The sequence below is a fragment of the Pyxicephalus adspersus genome, chromosome Z, assembly GCF_032062135.1.
Source record: "Pyxicephalus adspersus chromosome Z, UCB_Pads_2.0, whole genome shotgun sequence".
NCBI classification, from domain to species: Eukaryota; Metazoa; Chordata; class Amphibia; order Anura; family Pyxicephalidae; genus Pyxicephalus; species Pyxicephalus adspersus.
Window position 1 is genome coordinate 83996344 of NC_092871.1, and position 23259 is coordinate 84019602.

General features: G+C 36.6%; 1 protein-coding gene across 1 annotated transcript in view; it reads right to left on the minus strand.

Annotated features, from left to right (window-relative positions):
• PAPPA (pappalysin 1) overlaps positions 1-23259 on the minus strand; it is a 146955-nt gene that overhangs the window by 35801 nt on the left and 87895 nt on the right. Inside the window, exons 9-12 of the mRNA XM_072430152.1 lie at positions 21977-22068; positions 7620-7816; positions 1539-1637; positions 881-1016 (exon numbers count right to left, since the gene is read on the minus strand). Of these exons, the coding sequence (XP_072286253.1) occupies positions 881-1016; positions 1539-1637; positions 7620-7816; positions 21977-22068 (524 nt within the window). The remainder of the gene's footprint in view (positions 1-880; positions 1017-1538; positions 1638-7619; positions 7817-21976; positions 22069-23259) is intronic.

Genomic DNA, 23259 nt, shown 5'->3' on the forward strand with positions numbered 1-23259 from the left:
GAGTGGTTACAATACAAGGGCCACCACTCATCTGCAGCGTCTTCCCACCAGCTTTCTGGGGAGAATACTGGACTTTATAGCAAAATTTTGATGGGAAACCCAGTAAATCTTCTTTGTGATATTAGGATCAGAAGGGCCAGATCTCATGTCCATAGTTCAATGGCTAAACATTCACATCAGAATAGCAAGACAGTCCTGAGAAAGGTGGCACAGTAGTAATTAGGAAAAAAATGGTATACCAGAGATGAAGTAGCCATATTAACAACCATCACAGTAGATTGAAGTTGTTCTGCAGGGTGAAGGCTTTCCCTTTTTTCAATGAGGCCTCCAGCCTACATGTGATCATTATGTTAGGGATTATATAAAGATTACAATATTAGGAACCATTATGATAACTTCTAATTGGTAGTGGGACTCCTTTGAATATTGTCAGACAGAATTGAGAGCCAGCACTTGCGCAAGGTGTTGCCTACTGGCTCTGAAATGGGAAAATGTTTATTAACATGAAAAGATGGGGATTCATGTCAAGAAATATTACTATACATACAGTGGGCGCAAAGAGGTTTAACTGATAATGAATTGGCACTGCATATGGTAAATGGTGAGTTATTAATTATGGATGGACTGGTATAGTTGGGTATGGATACTATTGTAAGCATTCAGCGCCTCTTTCTTAGGGCTCACACATGTTGTATCAAATAACATTTTATTATCCTATTCTAAAATAAGTGGTAATGACTGAAATCCACAACAATAGTACGAAATAAAATTATAAATGAAGGATACAAGATGAAACCATATCTACCTCCTATGCAGATTTGATTTTTGCAATGTTTATTCAAAAGGCTTTTTAAAAACTTAGTAACAGAGAAGACTTTACCAAGGTCATGCATCTGTTCCTTGACATCAATAAGCTGAACATTTATCGTTTCTGGCTTTTGGTAACTATAAGACGTCCCATCAGTTACCAAGTGAATCACCACAGCAGCAACAACAACGTGTTGAGAAAAATGAGCCTGTTCAAATATAAAACAAAACGTAATATAGGCAGCCTTCTAGTCATTTCAGTAACTGTAAAACCAGATGAGATTACTGTAAAGGTATGCAGTGGGCCAGTTGACCACTCACGACCACCTTAGACAACCACCAGCCATTGTGAACCCCGCTCATCCAATCCTTTTATTGTCTACCAAGCAGTTAGCAAGGTAGACTTGGGTTCAACTCAAACCAAATCAAATACTCCAATTGGAAGATTTACCAATTATTCCTGTTATTTGTATTACTTGTAATAGGTCATTTTGCCCAGGTTTGATTTGCTCTCGAAACATTTGAACCTGGGTAAAATCTCCAATCAGTAGTTGTTACAAAGAATATGAATAGTGGGGAAATCTTCCAATAAGAGCTCTTGCATTGGAGACAATTGCAAATAAAGGAAATGCCCCCAAAAGGCAAAACTGTGTCAGGGGTTTTAATTAATCCCTTTGGTATCTAATAAAAAAATCTATTATTGCATTAAATGTTTTATCAACACTTCATACCTTTATCCAGAAATTAATTGAATCTGACGAGGCCTTGCAAGGATGCCAAGCATATTGAGAAACAGTATCACTCAACTTCATCACTTTAGTTAGGCAAACCTGGCAAAAAAAGGTAGATGTCAATTGCAACACTAAAACAACAATTTTTAAATATGAACTGAAATACTAATGGTGTATATATATAATATGGAAACAACTTTGCCTTATTTCGTCCTATAAAACATCTTTGCTGTTAAGAACATCTTGCCTTTGCACAGTATACTGTTAAACCATTGGTGATTCAGAAAAACATGTACACCAGCTCTCAAACCTAATCCCTTCGGGAATTGTGCACTGAAACACTGAAACACGAAGCACCCAGCACACACATTCATCTTCATTCAGCAAAGACCATACCCCTGCAGAGATATCTTCACCATCCACTTTTTTTCTAAACACTGTTTTCTCAGAAGTGCCATAATGGTGTTCATTCTGTACACCTCAATTATTTTTGTGGTTTCTGCCCTAGCATTGTGTGAGCAGTAACTTCTCTTACTGTTCCCTATCTACATTTGTTGGATCACCCAGGTTCTCTCATATTCTCTTATTATTAAGTCCACACTGCATTCTCATGAAACTTTTCTCACTATTCACAATGAATTTACTAGGTGTGATCCTACACCATTTACAGTTTGATCTCTGGTAATTGTCCTACCCATTCTCCACACTATGTTCTTTGGCAGCTCCCTTCCCAATGTCCACATTATTTTTTTAGCAGCTCACCGCCACTATATTGTCCAACAATTCTTACCCCACATTTTATTTTGTGTTCTCTGCCAGATCTCCTCCTTTCCCCCACCTTTCACCTCCACAGTTTACCGCTCGTTCACACAATTGTTATTTTTTGGTATTTCTCATGTAATTGATTGGGTGTGCACTGTATTCACAAAGTATTATCTACCCCATTACCAAATAAACATTTACATATCTATAATTTATTATATCACATAATAAATTGTGACTCCTCTTTCTTTAAACCTGTAAATAAGGTTTCCCTGTGTTTCTAACACTTGTGCATTAGAATAAATAATATATGTAACTCCAATTTTTCCATTTTGAGAAAACAAATGTTTCAAAATTCAACTAACTTATTCCATCAAACAGGTCATCCATTGTCATTTGAATATCAAAGCTAGATAGAGCTATACAGTTTTTAGCACATGTCAATAACACAAATCTGCAACTTTTTTAGTTGTAAGTATTTGCTGGTTGGCATTACTTAGTTTAGAAAATTTCCTACACATCCTAGGTAGAGAACTATCTAGTAAAGATAGCTCCCTACACACCCTGTTTGTCCATCAAGGATCTATGAACCAGGATACACCACTGGGGAGGACACAAACAAATATCTCTAGGACTAAGTAAGAAGATCACAGAGCTACCAAGATGGATCTGGCTTTGTTTCTGAAATATTTAAAGTGTTGACTTCAGTTCTATGCTTAAGGTTAGTTTAGTGATGCTGGGGTTTGGCATTGAGTGAGTGGCTCAATATGAAAGTGTATTGCTCGTTTTTAAAAAAATCACAGCTATTTAGTGTTGTAGCACCCTTCCTCTTCATTTTCCTATTTGGTTTCCTACGGACCAACCCTAGGGTCTTTGGAACATGACTGCCATGCATTTGATCGGCCATAACATGTCCAGATGTGGCACATCCATCCTTCCTGGGGTAGGGGCACTTTGGTACCTTTACTTTAGGTGAAAGTAGAGCTTTTTTGCCTTTGCCATTACTGTACTATGTCTAGCCCTGTCTTGGTTATTCTTTGTTTTTCAAAAAACTCGTTTTTTAATATGAATTTATATACATTCTTGCAATTATTCTTCTTGTGAATAACTAAAGGAAAATATTACAGTTTTATGCACTCAATGATCCTCCAATGAATATGAAAAATACATTGGATTGTTTTAGCATTAACATTTTAGTACAGCAAAGAAAGAATTAAACATCCTTTGGCACAGTTAATGACTAGAGCAATTTCCTACTATTAGATTTTCACTACTTTGTTTCCGTTGGAATCTGCCCTTTAATAATTGTCCCAAGTGAGGCCAATGAAATAATTTTATAAGTCTGTGTATCCTAGTTTTCCCTTGCTTTGTGTCACTGTACACGGTTCGAAATACAAAAAGCTTTGCCTATATTTATGCATAGAGGTGGCTCATCCACATGGTCGGAAGATTTTTCATTTCATTCTCACTTCATTAAAGCGTAGTTGCTACAACACAACCAACTCAACAACTAACCTACAGTTGACAAAAAAAACCTAAATTCTTTAGTTAGTTGTCTGTGTGATTTGTGTATGGGGGCTGAAGGGGAAACTATGAATAATAGAGAAAGATTTATTACAAACATAATATCCTAGTTTTTTTTATTTTTAACTTAGAAGATGGTACATGCAAGAAAACACAATACAAAAAACACAAGTGAAGTGGGGAATACAAATACCTGTAAGTTGGGGAGGTCCAACATAGGGGGGCAAACTTTCCGGGTCAGTCTTAAGCAATGTTTAAGGACATATTTTGGACAGATAGGGCAATTGGCATGCAAGAGATTTCATCCCTAGAAAAGGGTAGGGATTTTCATACCATCCATGGCCCAGCTAAAAGCATTTGAAAGCAGAACTAAAGTTCCTCTTTTAAAAATTGCGGATCAGGCATAGCTTTATTACAAAAAAGGATATACAAAGTCCTCCCTGGAATAAATACTTTTACCTGCCTGATTACTTCAGGAAATTGTCAAAAACAGGGCAATCCCAGCTTCCTCTATGCCTTCCGGGACTGAATTAACTCCCGGGCAGGAAGGAAGCTGACCTGGCAAATAAAGATGCCCAAAGATCTAATCTAGGAGTAGAAGAAAGAGAAGACGGTAGGTATCTGTGACAGAATAGGGGGCAGGTGAGTATTGCAGGGTTTGTTTCCTCTTTAAAATCTTTACCCCATTGATATGTCAAGAATTTTACACAAAAGTCACAAAATAAATAGCAAAGATAATTTCAAAATTTAATTTTTTACTTGTCTGTGTGCCCTTGCAAATCAAGCAATTCTCTGTGGGTGTATCTGGACCTGGCTATTCACCATTAGGGCTAGCAACACTGCCAATTTCTAAGCAGCTAAAACTGCAAGGGTCCAGTAATTTGAATGCATAGGAAGATAATTGTCACATTTGCCTATTCAATGGTCCTTTTGCCAAGATCAATATAATCTTAGAAAAACAGGAAGCAACTTGTTACTAGTATAGGCAACCAACATCACATATAAGATCTTCTAAATTGCCCATAGTTCTACATTCATGCTTGATCAAGATCAGAATGATAATGGTATAATGAATACATCTCATCATTCTAAATAGCTTAGGGAATTGTTAACGGGCTTTATAAGGATTAAGTATTTTCTTCGAATGGAGTTGATTTTAAGCACTGAAAAAAGTAATAATCCCCCTATATTTTTTATATGTGCCAGTATATTTGTTTTTTGCTGTTATTACAAATACAAAATCCAAATAAAACTAAATTGTTTTATTTGCTTTAACATACTAATTAGCATTAAGCTTTGTTTAGGTTTTTTAATTAGTAAACTTTATTTTATTTTTTTGACCAAGTTTTAAATTATGTTTTACCCATCTACTGTTGTGAATACTACATATTATTACTAAATATTACAATTTCCATAACAGGACAGAAACCATAAGTGAGATGAATTCTAAGGGATAGACAGACTTTAGTCTGCAGAAGCTTGCTGGAAGCCCCAGTGTTGACAGGGGACTGGCAAGAACATCACCTTCAACTTGAAGAAAGAGGAATTTATTATATTATGTTTGCTATATATCCAACAATGTTTGAAAAACTAACTCTTATACCTAACTTTATGGAAAAAAGTATGAGGGCACCCTTAAAATTATTTAATTTCGCTGTTTCCAGTGAGGGGTATTATAATTGCTACAGCAAAATAATTATAATGTCTACAAGACATTAAAGGTTGTGTCTTTAATTGTGGTCTTCTGGCCTCGTGAACCCAGTTTAGCGAAGACCCTTTTCCCAAAACCAGCTACATTAAAAAATGGAATGATAAGCTTTGGTTGGGAGGACCTCAAGAGGCCTGCACAGAACTCTGAATTCTTCCCTACTGAGCACATTTTGGATGAACTGTAAAACCAGCAGTAAATTGGGTTTTCTTATCAAGCATCAATACCTGATTTCAAAAATGGTCACAAATTCTCAAATACACACTTCAAAATTAGGTGGAAAAGAGTTCCCAGAGGCTGTAGTAGCTTAAAAAGTGGTGCAAAGTGAGGGACACCTATGTCTATGTCTATAGTTTTGAAATGGGATTTTTAACAAGCTGATATAGGTGTGATAGTTAGGTAAATTAGGAGTATCCACAGCATTTTTCATGTGCATCTCTACTCATGAGCAGTGTTAAAATAATGTTCTTCAAAAGGTCATCATTTGGATCAAAAGAACATGTATTAAGAATACCTTTCCCAATATTATCCTTTCTACAACTAGGTCTGCAGCTCAGTTCCTTCCACAACTTCTCTCATACAATTTCCCTCAATCTCTGCCTTTTCCACATGGCACTGCCACTTGGCCACCATTTCCCTTGGTCACAAGTATCTTTTGGCCTGGCCTTCATGTTCTCTTTGTGTCAAAACCCTGCCATGCTCTTTACCCTATTCTATTTTCCTGTCTTTATCAGCAACTAAGCACATGTGTCAGATGACTTAGGAAACCCTTTACAAGTTCCTCTTCCTCTGTTTTTCCATTTAGATCCTGCTAGTAAAGATAAATATTTCCTCTTTGCCAAACTTTTGCTGAAAGATCATTTTGATGGCTTAAACTTCAATACTTGATACAATAACCCAAATAATATGATCAAAGAAGAGAAAAAAAAAATGTAAACCTAATACATATGCCCCCACATTAAACTTTTATCCAAAAAGGAAATATGTAATTGATTTCTTCAAAGTAATTTGTGATTTGCTAGCAAATGTTTTTAATCCTGGACCAGATCCATTCCAGGTTTGCTGGATCAACCAGCTTCACTGATGAGTGCTTTAATAAATCAGGCCCATACTGTGCATTCCTAATGTCCAACCTATAGCCCAAAGGAATTTGTTGAGAAACCATTGGGCACAGGCAGTCACTAGTCAATGATTTACATGCTATGTTCCTTCTTGAGGACAGAGTGGAAAAATAGTAAATATTATGTTTTACACTTTCTTACTTTTTCTGTGTTGTCTCTTTAGCCTTTTTTTAGTTTTTGTCTTCTAGGAGGCTTGCCAAGAGAGATATCAAATGTCTTGCCAATAACATAAGATAAAGACAATTAAGATGTATGAGAAGAGATTTATGTGGCAGTAACGTGTACCCAGCTTCTGACTATTTTTTTAGTCCAAAATCACCAATGACCATGACTGACATCTTTGACCATCTTCTAAAGCTGCCCACAGGCTCTGACCCAACTACAAAAAACCTGGACAACTGATGTTTCTGAAGTGTGAAGTTTAGGGTACTGTCCATGCTTCCCAACCTCCTTCCCTTCGACTCAAGAATCAAAAAGATAGCTGTAGAAAAGCTACCCAATCAATTTTGTAATTTCTGTGTCATGTCATTGTCATTTCTGGCATCATGATCTAACAAACTACAGTTTGTGCCCCAGGCTAATTGGTTTCCTCTTTATGATGTCATCAAGCGAGGTAATTTTGGGCCTTAGTTAGTGCCTTGTGCTAAACATGGTATAGTTAGTGTCTACATATCTCAGACAGTAACTTGAACACCTAAAGAATGATCCTTCTTCTTTACAATGATGGAAATATAAAAAAAATCTGGGACTTGGTGCACCACACGACTAGGGAATTGGGCAAGTACAAGGCTCTTCTAGCCTAGGATTAGCTCATGTAAAATAGAGTTGCAGTATTTATTCCTAAGGTTAAGTGGCCAAAACACCCTAGAAACACAACATACAACATATGCAATTGCTGTTTTATGCTCCTAAATCAGTGAAACAATATCACAGTAGATCATGTGTCTTCTTTTTGTATTTTCCTACCTGGGTAGCCGCGGGCTGGCCATTGATTACCCACCCTGGGCAATCATGATCATCGTGATGTGAAACTGTAACATTTGAGGCCCACTGGTCTACAAATCCATTTGGAGTGTAGACACCACAATCCTTAATGCTTGTCATCCTCTCAAATTCTTCACAGACTCCATCACCATCGTGGAAATAACATCTACTGGGTTCATCTGCAAAGACAAACAAATCTGATGAATACCCTAAAATAACTCTGGCACAGCCATCTGGTCACCACCTTTGTCTACTGGCCATCAGTCTCCTGAGGCATCCAAAAAACTTGTATTTACAAAACATTCACCAAAGTTAAATGCCTACCAAAATTAAATATAATTATTATACCCTCGGTTTACAAAATGGACATTATGATGCTAACATCCTCCTAAAATACTACTAATTTACTCTCTTGGCATTTTGGTATCCTTGCATAGTGTGACGAAGGATTTTCTCCAAAGCTACACACAACCTGGATGGTGTTGGTTTGGCCCTCCACTTCACAGTTGGAAATAATTGTAGCTCTTGGGCTTTTTTAAGTTGGACACAACTGATTTAAAAAGACAATATGGGGAGATTCATTAAGACCTGAAAACTGTACTGGTGGAGGTAAACCGGAAAGGATCATTCTGCCACCAAAGCTTCACCAAAAATTTTACATGCCAAGACTTTCTAACATACAATATTCCAACCAAATATTCAGCATTTTTTTTGTTTTAAAAACAAAACTCTGCATAATTTCAACCAATAATGTATACCAATAATACCAACTCCTTGGTTTTACCCCAATCTGGTGTCAGTCTGTGTGATCTGAATATGAAAAATACAAAAACTATTCTGCATTTTAGTGAATGCTTTTTATTAGTAGAAGCCTCCATTGTGTAGAGATCCAAAAGCCCTGGGACTGCTTCTGAGTGCACCATCTTGAATGTGTTATCAGTAACTCCAGCCAACTCAAGCAAAACCCCATGATATACCCTTTCTCCAAATATTGAAATTAAATGTTATGTAGAAAGATTAGGCAGAAAAGTTCAGCCACTACAGACAATAAACAGACATGCACAAAAGAGGAGATGGCTATTATGTGGAAGGACTGGGGTGATGTGCTCAGGCAGAGAAGACACAATATTTAGCAAGTAAACACTGCAAGTCAACCTTTAAAAAAATCATGGTTCTTCTTTTACCCATATACTGTTTAAAGCTGGTGACAGGGTCTCTTAAACCACACACAGTTCACCATATACAGGAACTAGAGTCAGGGGTTTAGGATATCAGCCTAGCTGACAATGCCACGTCCACCTAGAGCACATGAATGTTGACATCCATGTGCCAGATATCATTCCCAATCCGGTGGTCTCATTGCTGTGATGAGACACTAGTTCCTGTTATTCAACTTCAAATATAAAACCGACAAAGGAATTTTCTTTTTCACACACAAGCAAGAACTTCACTGATTATATACATCTGTACAAAAAAATAAAGAAGCCCTTTTTTCTGTGTCTGTTTCTTTAGGAAAAGTTCCAACAACAACACTTTTCATGCCGCATCACTATCAATCTGAGAAAAGAAAATATGTGCTTGCATTGTCTTGGATATTGAAATTCTTTGAATTTATTTAAGCCCTCAAAATAACTCTTGGATGGGTTTTGCTGATCTGTGTTGCTGTAGCGGTGCCGGGATATTTTTATTATTTTTTTGGTCACTATCACATAAAGAAGGACTATATGGGAAATAAAATACTGTATATACTGCAATTCTGTAAAATTATAGCAAATATCCAACTAAGTATTTGTTGTATTATAGTATTTAAAACACAATGTGACTCATTAAATTATGCACATTTCCTCTTCCATTTTCTTTTTTTCCACTATGCTGCCATCTAAAGTCCTAGCAACTTCTTGCCACATGGCTGCACTGTATAACACCTGGCTCATCACTATTTATCATGGAGTTACATAGCTGAGAGTGTTACCAGCCCAACAATCACTTCAGTCAATGGAAACTCTCCCTACTTTGGTAAATAAAATATATTACACCAGAGAACAGGAAGTACTATCATTGGTGGAGGCTTGCTTTGAGCATGAATAATCACCTTTGTGCAATTTGCTGATACATGAGGAGCCACGCACATATATACAACTTATCCCAAAATCCACTGCACCAGGTCCTTTATGAGAAAAATTTGAAATTTTTGAATGAAGAATTCAATTCAACAGCTCATAGTTTGTAGTGACAGTCAATCCATGATTCCATTTTAACAGTTTACATTTCATAAGCAACCCTCATACGTAGTTTTGGTAATTATAAAAAGGATTGCATAGAATCATGTAAAACATGGTGATGATTTTTTTTGTAACGAAAAGTTTCAACCATATGGTAGGAAAATTAAATCATTGTAAGCACCCCAACATAGCTTGTCCCAACCCTTGTAACTGTAACTTTTTGGGACAGCTTGGTCTTCAGGAAAATAAAAACAGAGGTATTTAAAATAAAAAAAAATTATATACTAAATACTAAAGTTATTGTAAATCATATAAATAAATATATATTTATTCTAGCTGATTACCCGGCGTTGGCCGGGTATTGTTTATTGCAATCTTATATTATACAGGAAAAGGAATCAAATAAAGCTATAGTGTTAAAAAAAGTATAAGTACAATATACAAATATAATAAAAGACAAAAAAATTAAATTAACTTAATTTAATGGCATATATTCCAATGCTGTTTTAAAAGTTTTATTAAAAATATTGTGCCCATGAAACATCCTTTGTAACTTTAAGACAATATGAAATTTTGTTCCTGAGATGTAGGTGCACCTCTGGTCAGTTTCTATTAGTTCGTTTTCAATAAAATATAGTTGTAGAAATTTTGGTGGTTGATCTGGCAGCGGAAGTAACGATCCCACTTTATGGTAAAATTGCCCTTGCACCGTGAATGTGGATGGAAATTCAGGCTGTTGAACAACTGACGTGGCGCAGAATGATGTCATTTGGAAACATGAGTTGTATTTTCTGATGTTATTCAGAAAATGCTTTGACTCTGAGGTATTTGCTGATGTGTAATTCCAAAGTTCTTGTGGTGGTGTTTCCAGTTGGCAGAGTTTGACTCTCCCTTTGTTGCAGCAAATACTAGGAGACTCAGATTTAAACTTCTTGGCTTGACAGTAACTACAAACCATTTCCATTTTTCCGATGGTAACACTTGCATGCTGGGAGTAGTCCTTATGTGGATCATAGTGGATTTCTTCCAATTCTGAGCTACAATATTCTGCAGTCCGTGTACTGTCTCTGAAGCTCTTTCTTTCATTTCCTGTAGTCGGGCTCTAATGCTGTTGTACTGTCTCTGAAGCTGTAGATGTAGTAGCTCTATCTCTGTTATCCTGTAGTCAGGCCTCATGCTGTTGTACTGTTTCTGAAGCTCTAGATGTAGTAGCTCTTTCTCTCATTTCCTGTACTCGGGTGTCACGCTGTTGTACTCTTTCTGAAGCTCTAGATGTAGTAGCTCTTTCTCTCATTTCCTGTAGTTGGGTCCCACACTGTTGTACTGTCTCTAAAGCTCTAGATGTAAAAGCACTATCTTTGTTATTGTGTAGTGGGGCCTCATGTTGTTGTACTGTCTCTGAAGCTGTAGATGTAGTAGCTCTTTCTCTATTTTCCTATAGTCGAGTCTTACGCTGTTGTACTGTTTCTGAAGATCTAGATGTAGTAGCTGTTTTTCTCATTTCCTGTTGTCAGGTCTTACGCTGTTGTACTGTCTCTGAAGCTCTAGATGTAGTAGCTCTTACCCTCATTTCCTATAGTCGAGTCTCAAGTTGTTGTACTGTCTCTAAAGCTATGGATGTAGTAGCTATTTCTCTCATTTCCTGCAGTCAGGTCCCACGCTGTTGTACTGTCTCTGAAGCTCTAGATGAAGTAGTTCTCTTGTGCAGCGTGGCAAGTCTTCTATTCCTGTCCTCGGGATTTTCTCGTCTACGTATTGTTTCATTTTTTTTGCCTTAGATTGCACTCGGCCAATTGCCTTATGTTTTCTCAAAGACATTATTACAGGTCAGAAATTTGCAAAAGAGTCCAAAAAAAGTATGTAAAAATGTAGGCAAAAGGCACGCTGTCACTGAGCAATACATACACACATACAAACATATATACATACCTCTGACATATACCACAATGCTGTACAAAGATCAGCGGTGCACTCACATGAGTCTGAATCATATGTGTTGATGCGTTTCCGAGTGATGGTGGAACACATGAGTCTCAGATATAAGTATAGGCAAGTTTGGTTGAAATGTCTCCATGCATTTTCGAGTGATGGTGGAACATACATACACACATACATACATACGATTTTATATATATATATACATTTATATAGCTCTAACATATAGCAAAGCGCTGTACAAAGATCAAATATACCATAATGCTGTACAATGAAACACTGAGCTAGAACCATCAGTCTCTGTACAGAGGAGCTGACATTCTAATGTCCCCCCACAGTCACATACTATTAATATACATTTGTATACCCCTGACATATACCACAGCGCTGTACAAAGATCAGCGGTGTCATATGTCTAGCAAGTTTGGTTGAAATGTCTCCATGCATTTCCTAGTGATGACATACACACATCAAAATAAAGCTCTGACATATAGCACAGCGCTGTACAAAGATGACTGGTGCACTCACATGAGTCTCAGTCATGTATAGCAAGTTTGGCTGAAATGTCTTCATGCATTTTCGAGTGATGGTGGAACATTCATACATACATACACACACATACATACATCCAATTTTATATATATAGATATATACTGTATATATATATATATATATATATATATATATCAATTTGTAGTTTTTTTAGACCTGTAAGAAGGTTGTCCTTTATTCTTTTATGGTACTGTAAATACCAGGAGCTCTGTAGAGTCCCTCAAAGTACCCCTGAAGAACTTTCTCCCAAGTGGGTCAACTTAATCTGTTTTATCTCCACTGGCGCATACCTAGCATTCCTCAACATCCCACCTGCATCCATTCTCCTGTACACAAACAACCAGTTTTAGACTCTGCTGCACTGGCATTCTCTGTTTTCAGCCTGATATGTAATTCCCCATAGACGTTAAAGGCTCAAGGTTTTATTTATTACCATATGCACTACAATAAATCAAGAATACATGAAGAATCCTACTCTGTAATCTAACTGTAAGTTAATATAGTTACCTATATGTGTTGATTTATTGTTTATGCATTTTGAGATGACAATAAATGTATAGGCATAGGAATTACATTTTTGGATCCCCACGCATTATAGCTATTTATATGAAATTCCTGTGTAATACATTTCCTATATATTAGTTACAATCATACATATTTTGTAAAGTTTATCTACAGCCTACAAAAAATGTCTCTCTTTCTATCCCACTTTGCTGATCACTAAAAAAAAAATAAACTTCCTTTTTGCTAACCTACAATCATGGTCATGTATTCTAGGGCCAGGTTGTCTCTCTGGCTGTTATTACATCCAGTAAGGCCCCTTTCACTGTCTGTGTGATGTTGACCTTTCCTATTGGCTTTACAGCAGCGAGGGCCTCTGGTTACAATGCATCCTGCTCTCATCAGAAACAGAGCACCCCTAGCTAGGATCCAGTTTAAGTTCACAAACAAAAAGTAACAGCACCAAAACAATGGTAAAATGGTACAAAAAAAAGTACAAAAGTACAAAAGTCTTGTATTCATTTATAATAAGGAGACCTTGGAAATTCAACACATTTCTGTTTCTCTGGTCCTTCGTCAAGGCTTGAAGTCTGCTAGTTGGAAAGGAAGAACTTGATGTAATATATATATATATATATATATATATATATATAGTACATATTTATATATATTTAAACAAAAAATAATTCCCCTTTATTACTTGGTGGTGCTGACATCTTCACCCAGACCTTTTACAAGTTTGGGGTCAACAATCATCTAGGTTGGCCAAGCTGAAGTAAACTCATGGTCATGCTCATGGTCATGCTCATAGTCCATTCATTCTGGCACTGCCAAGAATGTATATATATATATATATATATATATATATATATATATATATATTTATGTATATATCTTCCCTTGCTTCCTTATAGGTGCAAACATCTTCACTAAGACCTTTATAATAATATATATATATTTATTTATTTATCTATTTTTATAAACATACTCCCTTTTACTTCCTTGGATGTGCTGACATCTTCACCCCCACCTTTTACAAGTTTGGGGTCTACAGTAATCTTGGTTTGCCAATGGACTCCTGTTAATTCTCATGAAAATCCAGTTATTCTGGTACTGCTGAGAATATACACTGAGCTGTACATGCAGACAGAAAACAGGCAGGCAACTTTGTGTCTCTTCCACAATACAGCTCACAGGTTTTTGATTTTTATTTTGATTTCATTTTAACATTAGAATACCATCTCATCATCATTCTCACACTAGCGTGCTCATATGTTCTTACAACAAACAGATGATCAATCTTTCTTTTATTCCCCCCCCCCCCCCCCCTCTAAAAGCTTTGTGTTCTTAAAAGGCCAGGGCATCCTGACTGTGTAAATGTACTTCTTGTTGTAGTATTATCTGATTAAAGCAATATTGAAGGAAAACACAAAAGATCTTATTTAATTTACAGTCACTAATGTCTACAAACTATCCCAGGGAGGAAGCCAAGGCATAAGACAAACTGTACCTGTCAACAATCGAGACAGAAAAGTGTAGGGAGGGTGGAAGCTAGGGGATTCTCAATCTTTACTTAAGCATTATCCAATTTAGAGTTGGTGACCTTACCAAATTAAATAAAATAGATCTTCTTTTATTTTTCATGTCAATTTAATGAGGTTGTATATGTATCTCGTTTGCTGGGTTCTTTACACACATAGACATGCACATTGTATTCTAATTTAGCAACTAAAGAACTTAGAACTTACTAGATGGCTCAAGTAAAGAAAAAAAAAACTTTTTGATGAAACAGAAATAGAAAAACTAATATATTGCACTTACAATTTTAAAAATTGATCACTGGCATATCTACAAGTAAAGTCCTTAGATTTGGTGGCAGCATTAATTTTTTTAAGGTTCGACTAGATTGGTGAGGTTGTGATGAGTAGCTGACTAATTGTGGAACACAGGATAAGGAATGAATGAGGGCGCTAGGGAGTGTTTCAGTACTAACTGCTGTCAAATGTTGAAATGCTGGTTCATTAGGAACCAGCACAGCGTTTGGGGGGACCAAGCAGCTGGTAGGGTGCCAACTAGCCATTCAGGAACACCTGTTCCCACTGCCACCCTGACCAAAGCCTTAAGCTAAATACAAAAGTCAAGTTTCTGTCTCTGGAAACACTTTTTTATGATAGTTTCTAGTGACACTAATACAAGAACTGTTCTATTTTATGGACTGAAGGGGAAGGAACAAATATGAGGCACCCTGCTGTGTCCTTTTAAGACATGACAGGGATCATCCTTGGTTGCTCATTAGGTAATTCATCATGGCACACCTTAGATTTTCACTCGAGATAATCTTGAGCATTCATTTTGGGCACCAATTATTTAGTGTGTGTACATAGCTTTGGACTATTGATCTCACTAGAAGTCCAGTCTCTATGCAATTTCCTGTGAATTGGAATTTAGACAGTGTTGTCAGTTTCAGTTGTCACCATTTTTTTTTCTGTAAACTGAAGAACATTTCTCCTAAGGAGCGAGGGAGGTGTTTACAGTCAAAATTGAGAACCAGCAACCTAAAGTGACCATGTTGCTCCACCATCAGTAATGGGCGAATGCACCCAGGTTTATTCACATTACTAAGGGCTCAGTAAACATTTCTTTGAAGTTTGTTTGCTGTAAAACCATTGAAGCAAACCCTAGAATGGGATCTGATGGGGGCCTAGAGATACATATTCAGTCACCATGCATTCCTAGTTGCCTGCCACCACCCAAAGTGAGCACATTTTGCATACAATGTAGCGTTATACAACAATAAAGTTCCTCCTCCAGGCTTATAGGCACTGTGAGGACCATCAGAAGTATCACTGGAACCTGTTAGCACTTGCCAATGCTAGTGCAAAAACTGGTCATGGAAAACTTGATTGCATCACACATGTGAACAGACAGTATTGAAGATGTTGTTATTTTAGCAGCAACTGAGGTGCAAGCCTGAAGGAAAAATGTAGATAATTGTTCAACTGAAAATATAACTGTGTTGACACACATATCCTGTTTTAAATCCTACTCCAAACTACTGAATATTAAAATCAGTAGAATGTGCAAATATTAGCTACAGCTACCAACGTCCATTCCCCGTTAGCATCTCCAGAATATGGGAAAAAGTTGACATGGATTCATTATTCACTCACTTAACCTGACCTGTTAGCCCAAACAAAGGAAAATAAATGCAACCACCACATCTAAGCCTATTAGCTACTATGTACTAAATTTTTATTCTTGGATTTAGATACACTTTGAAAGAAAAACCATTGCATGTTTTATAATTCTGGACTGTGGCCTCTGGCAACAAAATTTGGACAGCTCTGTGCTAAAATTGAAAATCTTTTTGCACTGTTTGTCTAGACTCATTTGCATCCATAGTAAACTATGTATAGTATGTGGAATTTATGACTTTTTTTAGCGTCAGTCTTTTCCACAGTTACCACCTCTTTATTCAGGCCACAAACAATGCCTGTCCTCCCACCTCTTCTGATTCATTTCAGAACATGTCACTTATGAGCACAATTTGTAAACCTATAATTACCTTATTTTAAACATGGATGGTTAGGTAAAAGTTAAAATTTCCACCGGTATACAATGGATGGATATGAGTGGTTCCCAGTAAACCTGCAACCTTAGAAATGGAAATCGAAGCACAGAGAACATCTTGTGCAATATGTTAGACATAAAATAACATGTGGTTGTATGCAAGTAGATGTAATGTTTTTTGGTTACATAATCTGGTGAGATGTCTGTAAAACTTTATTTGCCCTTCAACCTAAATCCATCAGGAAAAAAAGGGAGCTTAACATATGAAACAGAAATTAAATGTTCTCCCTTTTATGGAATTATTTATATTTATCTTTGTAATTTCTTTGAAGTTTCTTATGTATCCAGGTCATTGTATAGTTTGCTCTCCTGTGGTCATCTGGTATCTGAAAAATTTGGGGAAACCATGAACCCATGTGGACTTTTATATGTGTAAGTGTAGATGTTATATAATTACATTGAATGTAACTTGAATTTCTTAAAGGAGTTTGAATTGTTGATATATACACAAAAAAATGTGTTGTAGGTTTTTTTCTCCTGAAGAAGTGGACTAGCTCCACGAAACGTGTCGAGAATCTAGCAATACTTCTGTGCTATATGTATTAATATATGTTTTTTAAGAAATTATGTTTTTTCTGTCTTTTAACAAAAACTTTTTGAATAAAATGTGTTAATTAAAGTGTGTTTGTTATACCGAACATTGAGAACTTGGTGCTGTAAAAGTCCCAAAAAATCGTTTGTTGTCCTGAAAATGTTATATTTATTATATCAGGGATGTGGCACATGCAATTATTATAAGTAGTGGTCACAACTCACATTGTTGTTGTAGTACTGTCACATTCAACTAGACTTATCTAATATTAAAGATGTTTCACAGCTTACAGTAACATTGAAGATGTTTCACAGCTTTCCAAGCCACCCTATTAGTTCTGTGTAGGAAATTACCCCACAATTTATATGCACACAGCACAACCACCTTAATACATCAACATGGAATGTGACACCGTAGATGTCTATTCCCTAAAGCAAAGAGTTGTTAAACCATTCTGTCCTAGTCACCTTTTTAAATACATGGCTGAAAGATGGGCTCTTTCTTGCCTCTTGCAAAACCAGTTTTCTTTTCTGTCCAAAGTATGCACTTTTGTCCTGGAGAAAATGCTCCTTTTCCTTCAGATGGATGTTGTCCTGTAGGATGTGCAAAGTTGGGTAATTCGTGTTTTGAGAGGTTGTATATGTTTGGCCATTCCCTTGTTGAGTGGTTGTATATGTTGGTTCTTTGCATTCACTATACTGCACTGCATATACCAAATTACTTTACTTGTGTTTGGGTGTTGAGTCTATTGAATGTATTAACTGTCTCAGTGTATTACTGCTCTTAAGAGAAATAGAAATTGGATGTCTAACTCTAAAAATCCTCTACGGTTTTGCTTCACTTCAGCTACATATGGGATGGCTATATTACTGTATTTTTACTGCTTTTCTTCTCTGTTTGATGGTCCTGAATTTTTGCTTGAGTTTGTAGATGTGTTAACAAAAGCCCAGTCTGGGTAGCCACAAGATTTCAAAGCATTCCAAAGATTTTTGTGCTCTTTGCATTGTGTTTGTTGTTACTATCTCTGCCCAATATTGCAAAGTTCTAATAACCCCCAGTTTATGTTCCAGTGGGTGGTGGGAGTCAAAAAAGCGGAAACTGGTCTGTGTGGGTTTCATGTAGACCTCAATGTGGACCTCAAAGTTCAAGTCACCCCCTCCTTGACATTTAACATGCAGTTCAAAAATGCTAATTTGTTGTTTTTGTCCACTGAGTTTATGTGATTTGTGCATTGTGTAAATTCCAAAGGAATATCCCTTCAGGGCTCTTCAACTCTGGGGTTCTTAAACTTTTGTATGATTAAAGACACTCAACAGGCTGCTAAAATCAACATCATCATCCACACTACTGGTACTAGTATGACTTTTAAAATACTTTACATATTTATATCTAAAAATGAAACAGCTAAAAAAAAAACTACAATTGTTTTTACATTAATCAGCAATTAAAGCTGCCTACCCTACAAAATATTGTTATTTTCCTTGTGTCACCAAATTAGCCATGACTCGTCAAGGTACAGGATTACACTGAAGGTGTAATGTGGTATCTGGCACTAAGACATTAGTAACAGATTCTGTTATTGTTAGACCAGGCCTCTTTGTTCCATTGCTTCATGGTCCATTTCTGAAGTAGGCACTTTTACTGGTGGATTAGGGTCAGCATGGGCACTTTGACTGGTCTGTGACTATATAGTCCCATACTAAGCAAGTTGCAATGAATTTTGTGTTCTGACAACTTTTCCTTATGGCCAGCAATACATTTTTTGTTACAGTAGTTTCTGTGAGATCAGACCAGACAAGCAAGCCTCTTTCTTATGCATAAATTAATCTTCTGCGCTCATGACTCTACTGCTGGTTGTCTTTCCTTGGATTCTTTTTGGTATGTACTAACCCCTGTATACCAGGAACACATTACAAGACCTTCAATTTCTGAAAAGTCTTGACCTAGTTCTCTAGCCATCAGAATTTGGCAATTGCCAAAGTCTTTCAGATTCATTTGCTACAATAGATTCTGTGGAAACCCATGACCCTATTGCCAGTTGTCTTTCCTTGAACTACTTTTGCTATATACTTACCACTGCATATCAGGAACATTTGTTGAAACCTTCAGTTTTGGTATTGTTTTGACCCGTCTACTAGCCATCAGAATTTGTCCACTGTCAAAATCTCTCAGATTCTTTAATTTGCCTAATATTTCAGCATCCAACACATCACCTTCAAGAAATGTCTGTTCACTTGTTTCCTAATATATTCCACCCCTTGGAAGGAGCTAATAAACCAAAATATTATTTATGATATTCACAGTCAAAACATGGAATGGAATGTCAAGTGTCTGACATTGTTACTCACTTGTTCTCTTACACATTTAAATGGTGTCACCATTTTTGATTTGTTCAATGATACAGAGGATCAAATTTCTTTAAATATAATAAAAGAGAACTCATTTGAACCTCCTAATAATTGATAGAGACTAAGATTGACTCTCTCAATACTGAGAGACGGTAATGACATTTGTGGCATATCAAACTAATCTCCTATTCTATACCTTTCCAGCTCTCCTCGACAATGTCAACTAGAGTTGTAATTTCTTATCTTTTTTCTGGATCACTAGTGTTCTCCCATGATAGTCTATTTTCTCCAGTCTTAGAGTGCTTTAATAAATCAGGCTTATTGTGTCTCCATTATTGGTGGCAATGGTATGACATATAGAATTATAATATTAAAGGCTAAACTCCAACTCCACTTCATTTTAATTTTCCCCACTTTTGTCTTCAATTGTTAAAAGAAAATCCTGGTTCTAATATGCTTATATGGTCTTCCTCCTAATATCCCTCTAGAGCAGCCTTTCCCAACCCTTTTAACATGGGGGTACCGCTGAAATAACTTTCAGGTCTTCTAGGAACCCCTTCTATAATTACTATATCCACAGATCACAGGATATTAGTGTGGGATCAGGGAAGAATTACATTGCTGGCCATTTGGAAGAATATCATCCTTACAGATCATTGGTGTCACTTAAACTGACCCGAGAGATATAAACTGACCATTGCTCAAGGAACCCCCAGCAACCTCTGGAGGAACCCTAGGGTTTCACAGAAACTTGGTTGAGAAACATTGCTCTAGAGATGTCAAGGACTTAACCTAAAGTTGATTTAAAATATCATCACAACCATTACTATGTAATGTTATTGAAACCCAACATCTCAAGCAGTCAGGAACACATGGAAATATTGGAATTTTAAGTCTCTTCAGCTTACACCTGCTGCACCGTGTATGTGATATGTTTTAAAACATAACCAGACTCCAGCCGGTCTCTGAATTACAACATCTGCAGCTGTAAGATCATGAACATTTCAAGGAACACATACCTGCTGGAGTTAATTTATTTATATCTAGTGCAATAACTGACTACCTGTTTTACAGCTTCAGCAGCTCCATCAGATATTAACAATTGTGATATGTTATGTGTGAAGGAATACTGATGAGTCATCCTGATACAGCACGGTGAGCAGGATGGCACTGACACTAAATCTGTCATGGTGTTGGGAGTCAGCGGGATAATACTTTGTATATTATCAGCAATTTTAGTATCAGAAAAACTAAGAAGAAACCAAACAGAGGTGAGGGAGTTTGCAAGCACACATTGAAGTTTCCCAGAGCTTTTTTATCTATTCACAATTAAACAAAAAAATCATAAAACAACCCTCAATCTAAAATGTTTTCAGAAAATAAGTACAGCAGTAATTTAGGTATATGGACTATATAATATTTGCCTATAAGGCTGTCAATGTGCAGTAACGGCTGGTTGACTTTATGGGCCAACTAACCAGGAAATTGGCACTTTTGCATTTTAGGTAATCACAAAAAAGAATAATGTCTCCCAAATATAAAAGTCAACATTAAAGTACAAAGGAGAGGCTTTGAAACAACAGTGCTAATACGTCTCAAACTACCTCTCCTAGACACTGCTGATCATAGTAGAAGGGATTAGGCAAAATTATCTTTTAGCATTCACAGAGGTCACAAACAAGGTTATGTGTTGAAATAAATGCTATTATTGTATTGATATGTCCAATCCATATCAGCTCAACAATTTATCTCAGAAAGGTCAAGTAAGCAACGTCCAGGCCGGGACTTGCACAACTAAAATTGTTTTGGGTGCCCAATGACCTATAGTATGAGCATCAGACAAAGCAAGGCAGTAGTCTAGCAGATGCCGTTGATCAGGTAGCTGGCACCATAGTGTGGCTCATCAGTGTATGGCTAAATTCAGATGTGGGAGCAGGACAGCTCCCAGCGGCTGGCAACTTGACAACCACTCTGTTGTCCCAACCAGTTCCTAATGAATGAGCTTTACAACATTTTACTGTGGGAGGCAGAAGGTACTCTGCTACTTACTACCATCCAAATTCTGATCCAAGAAGATGCAGTTCATTGGCTTGAGGAAGGTTAAACTGTACCAAAACCTCAACGTCCAACCAAATTCAGAATTCAAAACAAATGGGCTGGACAAGCACTTTGCAAGAACCGGAGATCATGGCCTTTTTTTATGATCCAACTGAGAAGCTCTTCAAACCTCCAGTGCTGCAATATCATGTATTACAAGATATCAGATCTCTGATATAAGCTAAAATTAATACTTATTTATGGAAAGATATGATAAGACACTGCTAAGGCCAACATGTTGGTGTCCCCATTTTCATAAAGTATCCTTTTAGGAAATATATGAAGACTAAAGCACAGATAAGGGAGCCAGAAAGATCAGTTTAGAGGTATGATTGACTTGGCCAATGCCATGACCTGGTCATGGATTAAATATTGTACAATATTTATTCAAAATAAAATGGCCAAATTATCACATAATAAAATCTATTTAATAAACACATATATATGTTTAATTTTCTTTTAGGCTTTATAAATTATTATATTTAAATAGATTTACAGATGCTTTTGCTGGTTACTACTTACCCATGCAGTGAAAAGATGCCTCTTGATGACAAAATAGAGAGCAACCATCACCATTTATCTTGTTCATGTCATCACACTCTTCACCCATGTCCCTAAAGGAAGAGAAAGCATTTGTAATATTACATTAGAAATAGGATAAATTATTGACATATAGTGCCAAAAATAAGCATTTTCTCCTTTTCTCCCAGTTTTTCTTTTGCATTATATAACTTGACTCAAAGCAGATAGTGTGCCAAGGCTTATAAAGAGCTGAAAATTCTTAACAACCTGCACATATTGCAAAAGTTATATTAATTCTATGTAGAGAAGTCCGCCAGAAATCCTCCACCCTCCATGGTCAGCCGTTGGAGTATTATGTAACTGCAGTCGTTTTTATCTAATCTTATGCACCAAGGTGATGACATAACAGAACTCTGGAGTAATAGTTATCTTTTAGTCTGACTCCATTCTTATGCTGTTAATACTTAGAAAAAGTTCTTATCTAGATGATGTTGAAAGCTGAAAAAAGAAATCATGGAATAAAGCCAAATAGTTTTTCACAGCATTGTCAATTCATGAACAACGCTTATCCTGTGTGCACAGACAAGCCTTTTCTAGTTTTTGATAAAGTAGAGAAGGGTAAAATCCCATCAGTATATTTTTTATTGTCTGTGTTCAGTGGAGATGAAACAGAGGGTAAGAGTAAGAGTTCGTCTTAACTATTGAGTTGTGATAATGCATGAAGTCCATTGGGTCAATGTGCATCACGTGTGTTGATGCACTGGGTTGCCATACAAACCGAATGGCACACCAAATGCATCTAAGCAGTGCAACGTGCAAATCATGCATGCTTTCATTACCTTTCCAAACAGTATGGCCCAATAGACAGCCCATTTAAATGAATGCCCTGGTGCAGCACAAATAGCAACTTGCTTGCGTTTTTAAAGGTATATTAAACACCCATTAGTGGGAATCCAACCTCCATCTTCCCAAAGTGAAGGAAGTTAGACTGTAGTCACCAGAACAAATGTCCACATGGAAAATTTTTAATGACCTTATGCTTAATCATAAGCATAATTAGAGGGTGAAAAAACCGAGCAATGACAAAGACAGCAAAAAGATCTGACAGGGTTCTACCATACTGGCTGTGACAATTACAAAATAAACACCCATAGTAGCTTGAAAAGCGCACATCATGACAAAAATGCATCATGAAGTTTGAACTGTAATGTATATTTAATGTAACTGTAATATATTTAGAGACTGTAAAAAGGTCCAAAACTGTGCTGCTTTAGGAAAGGGGT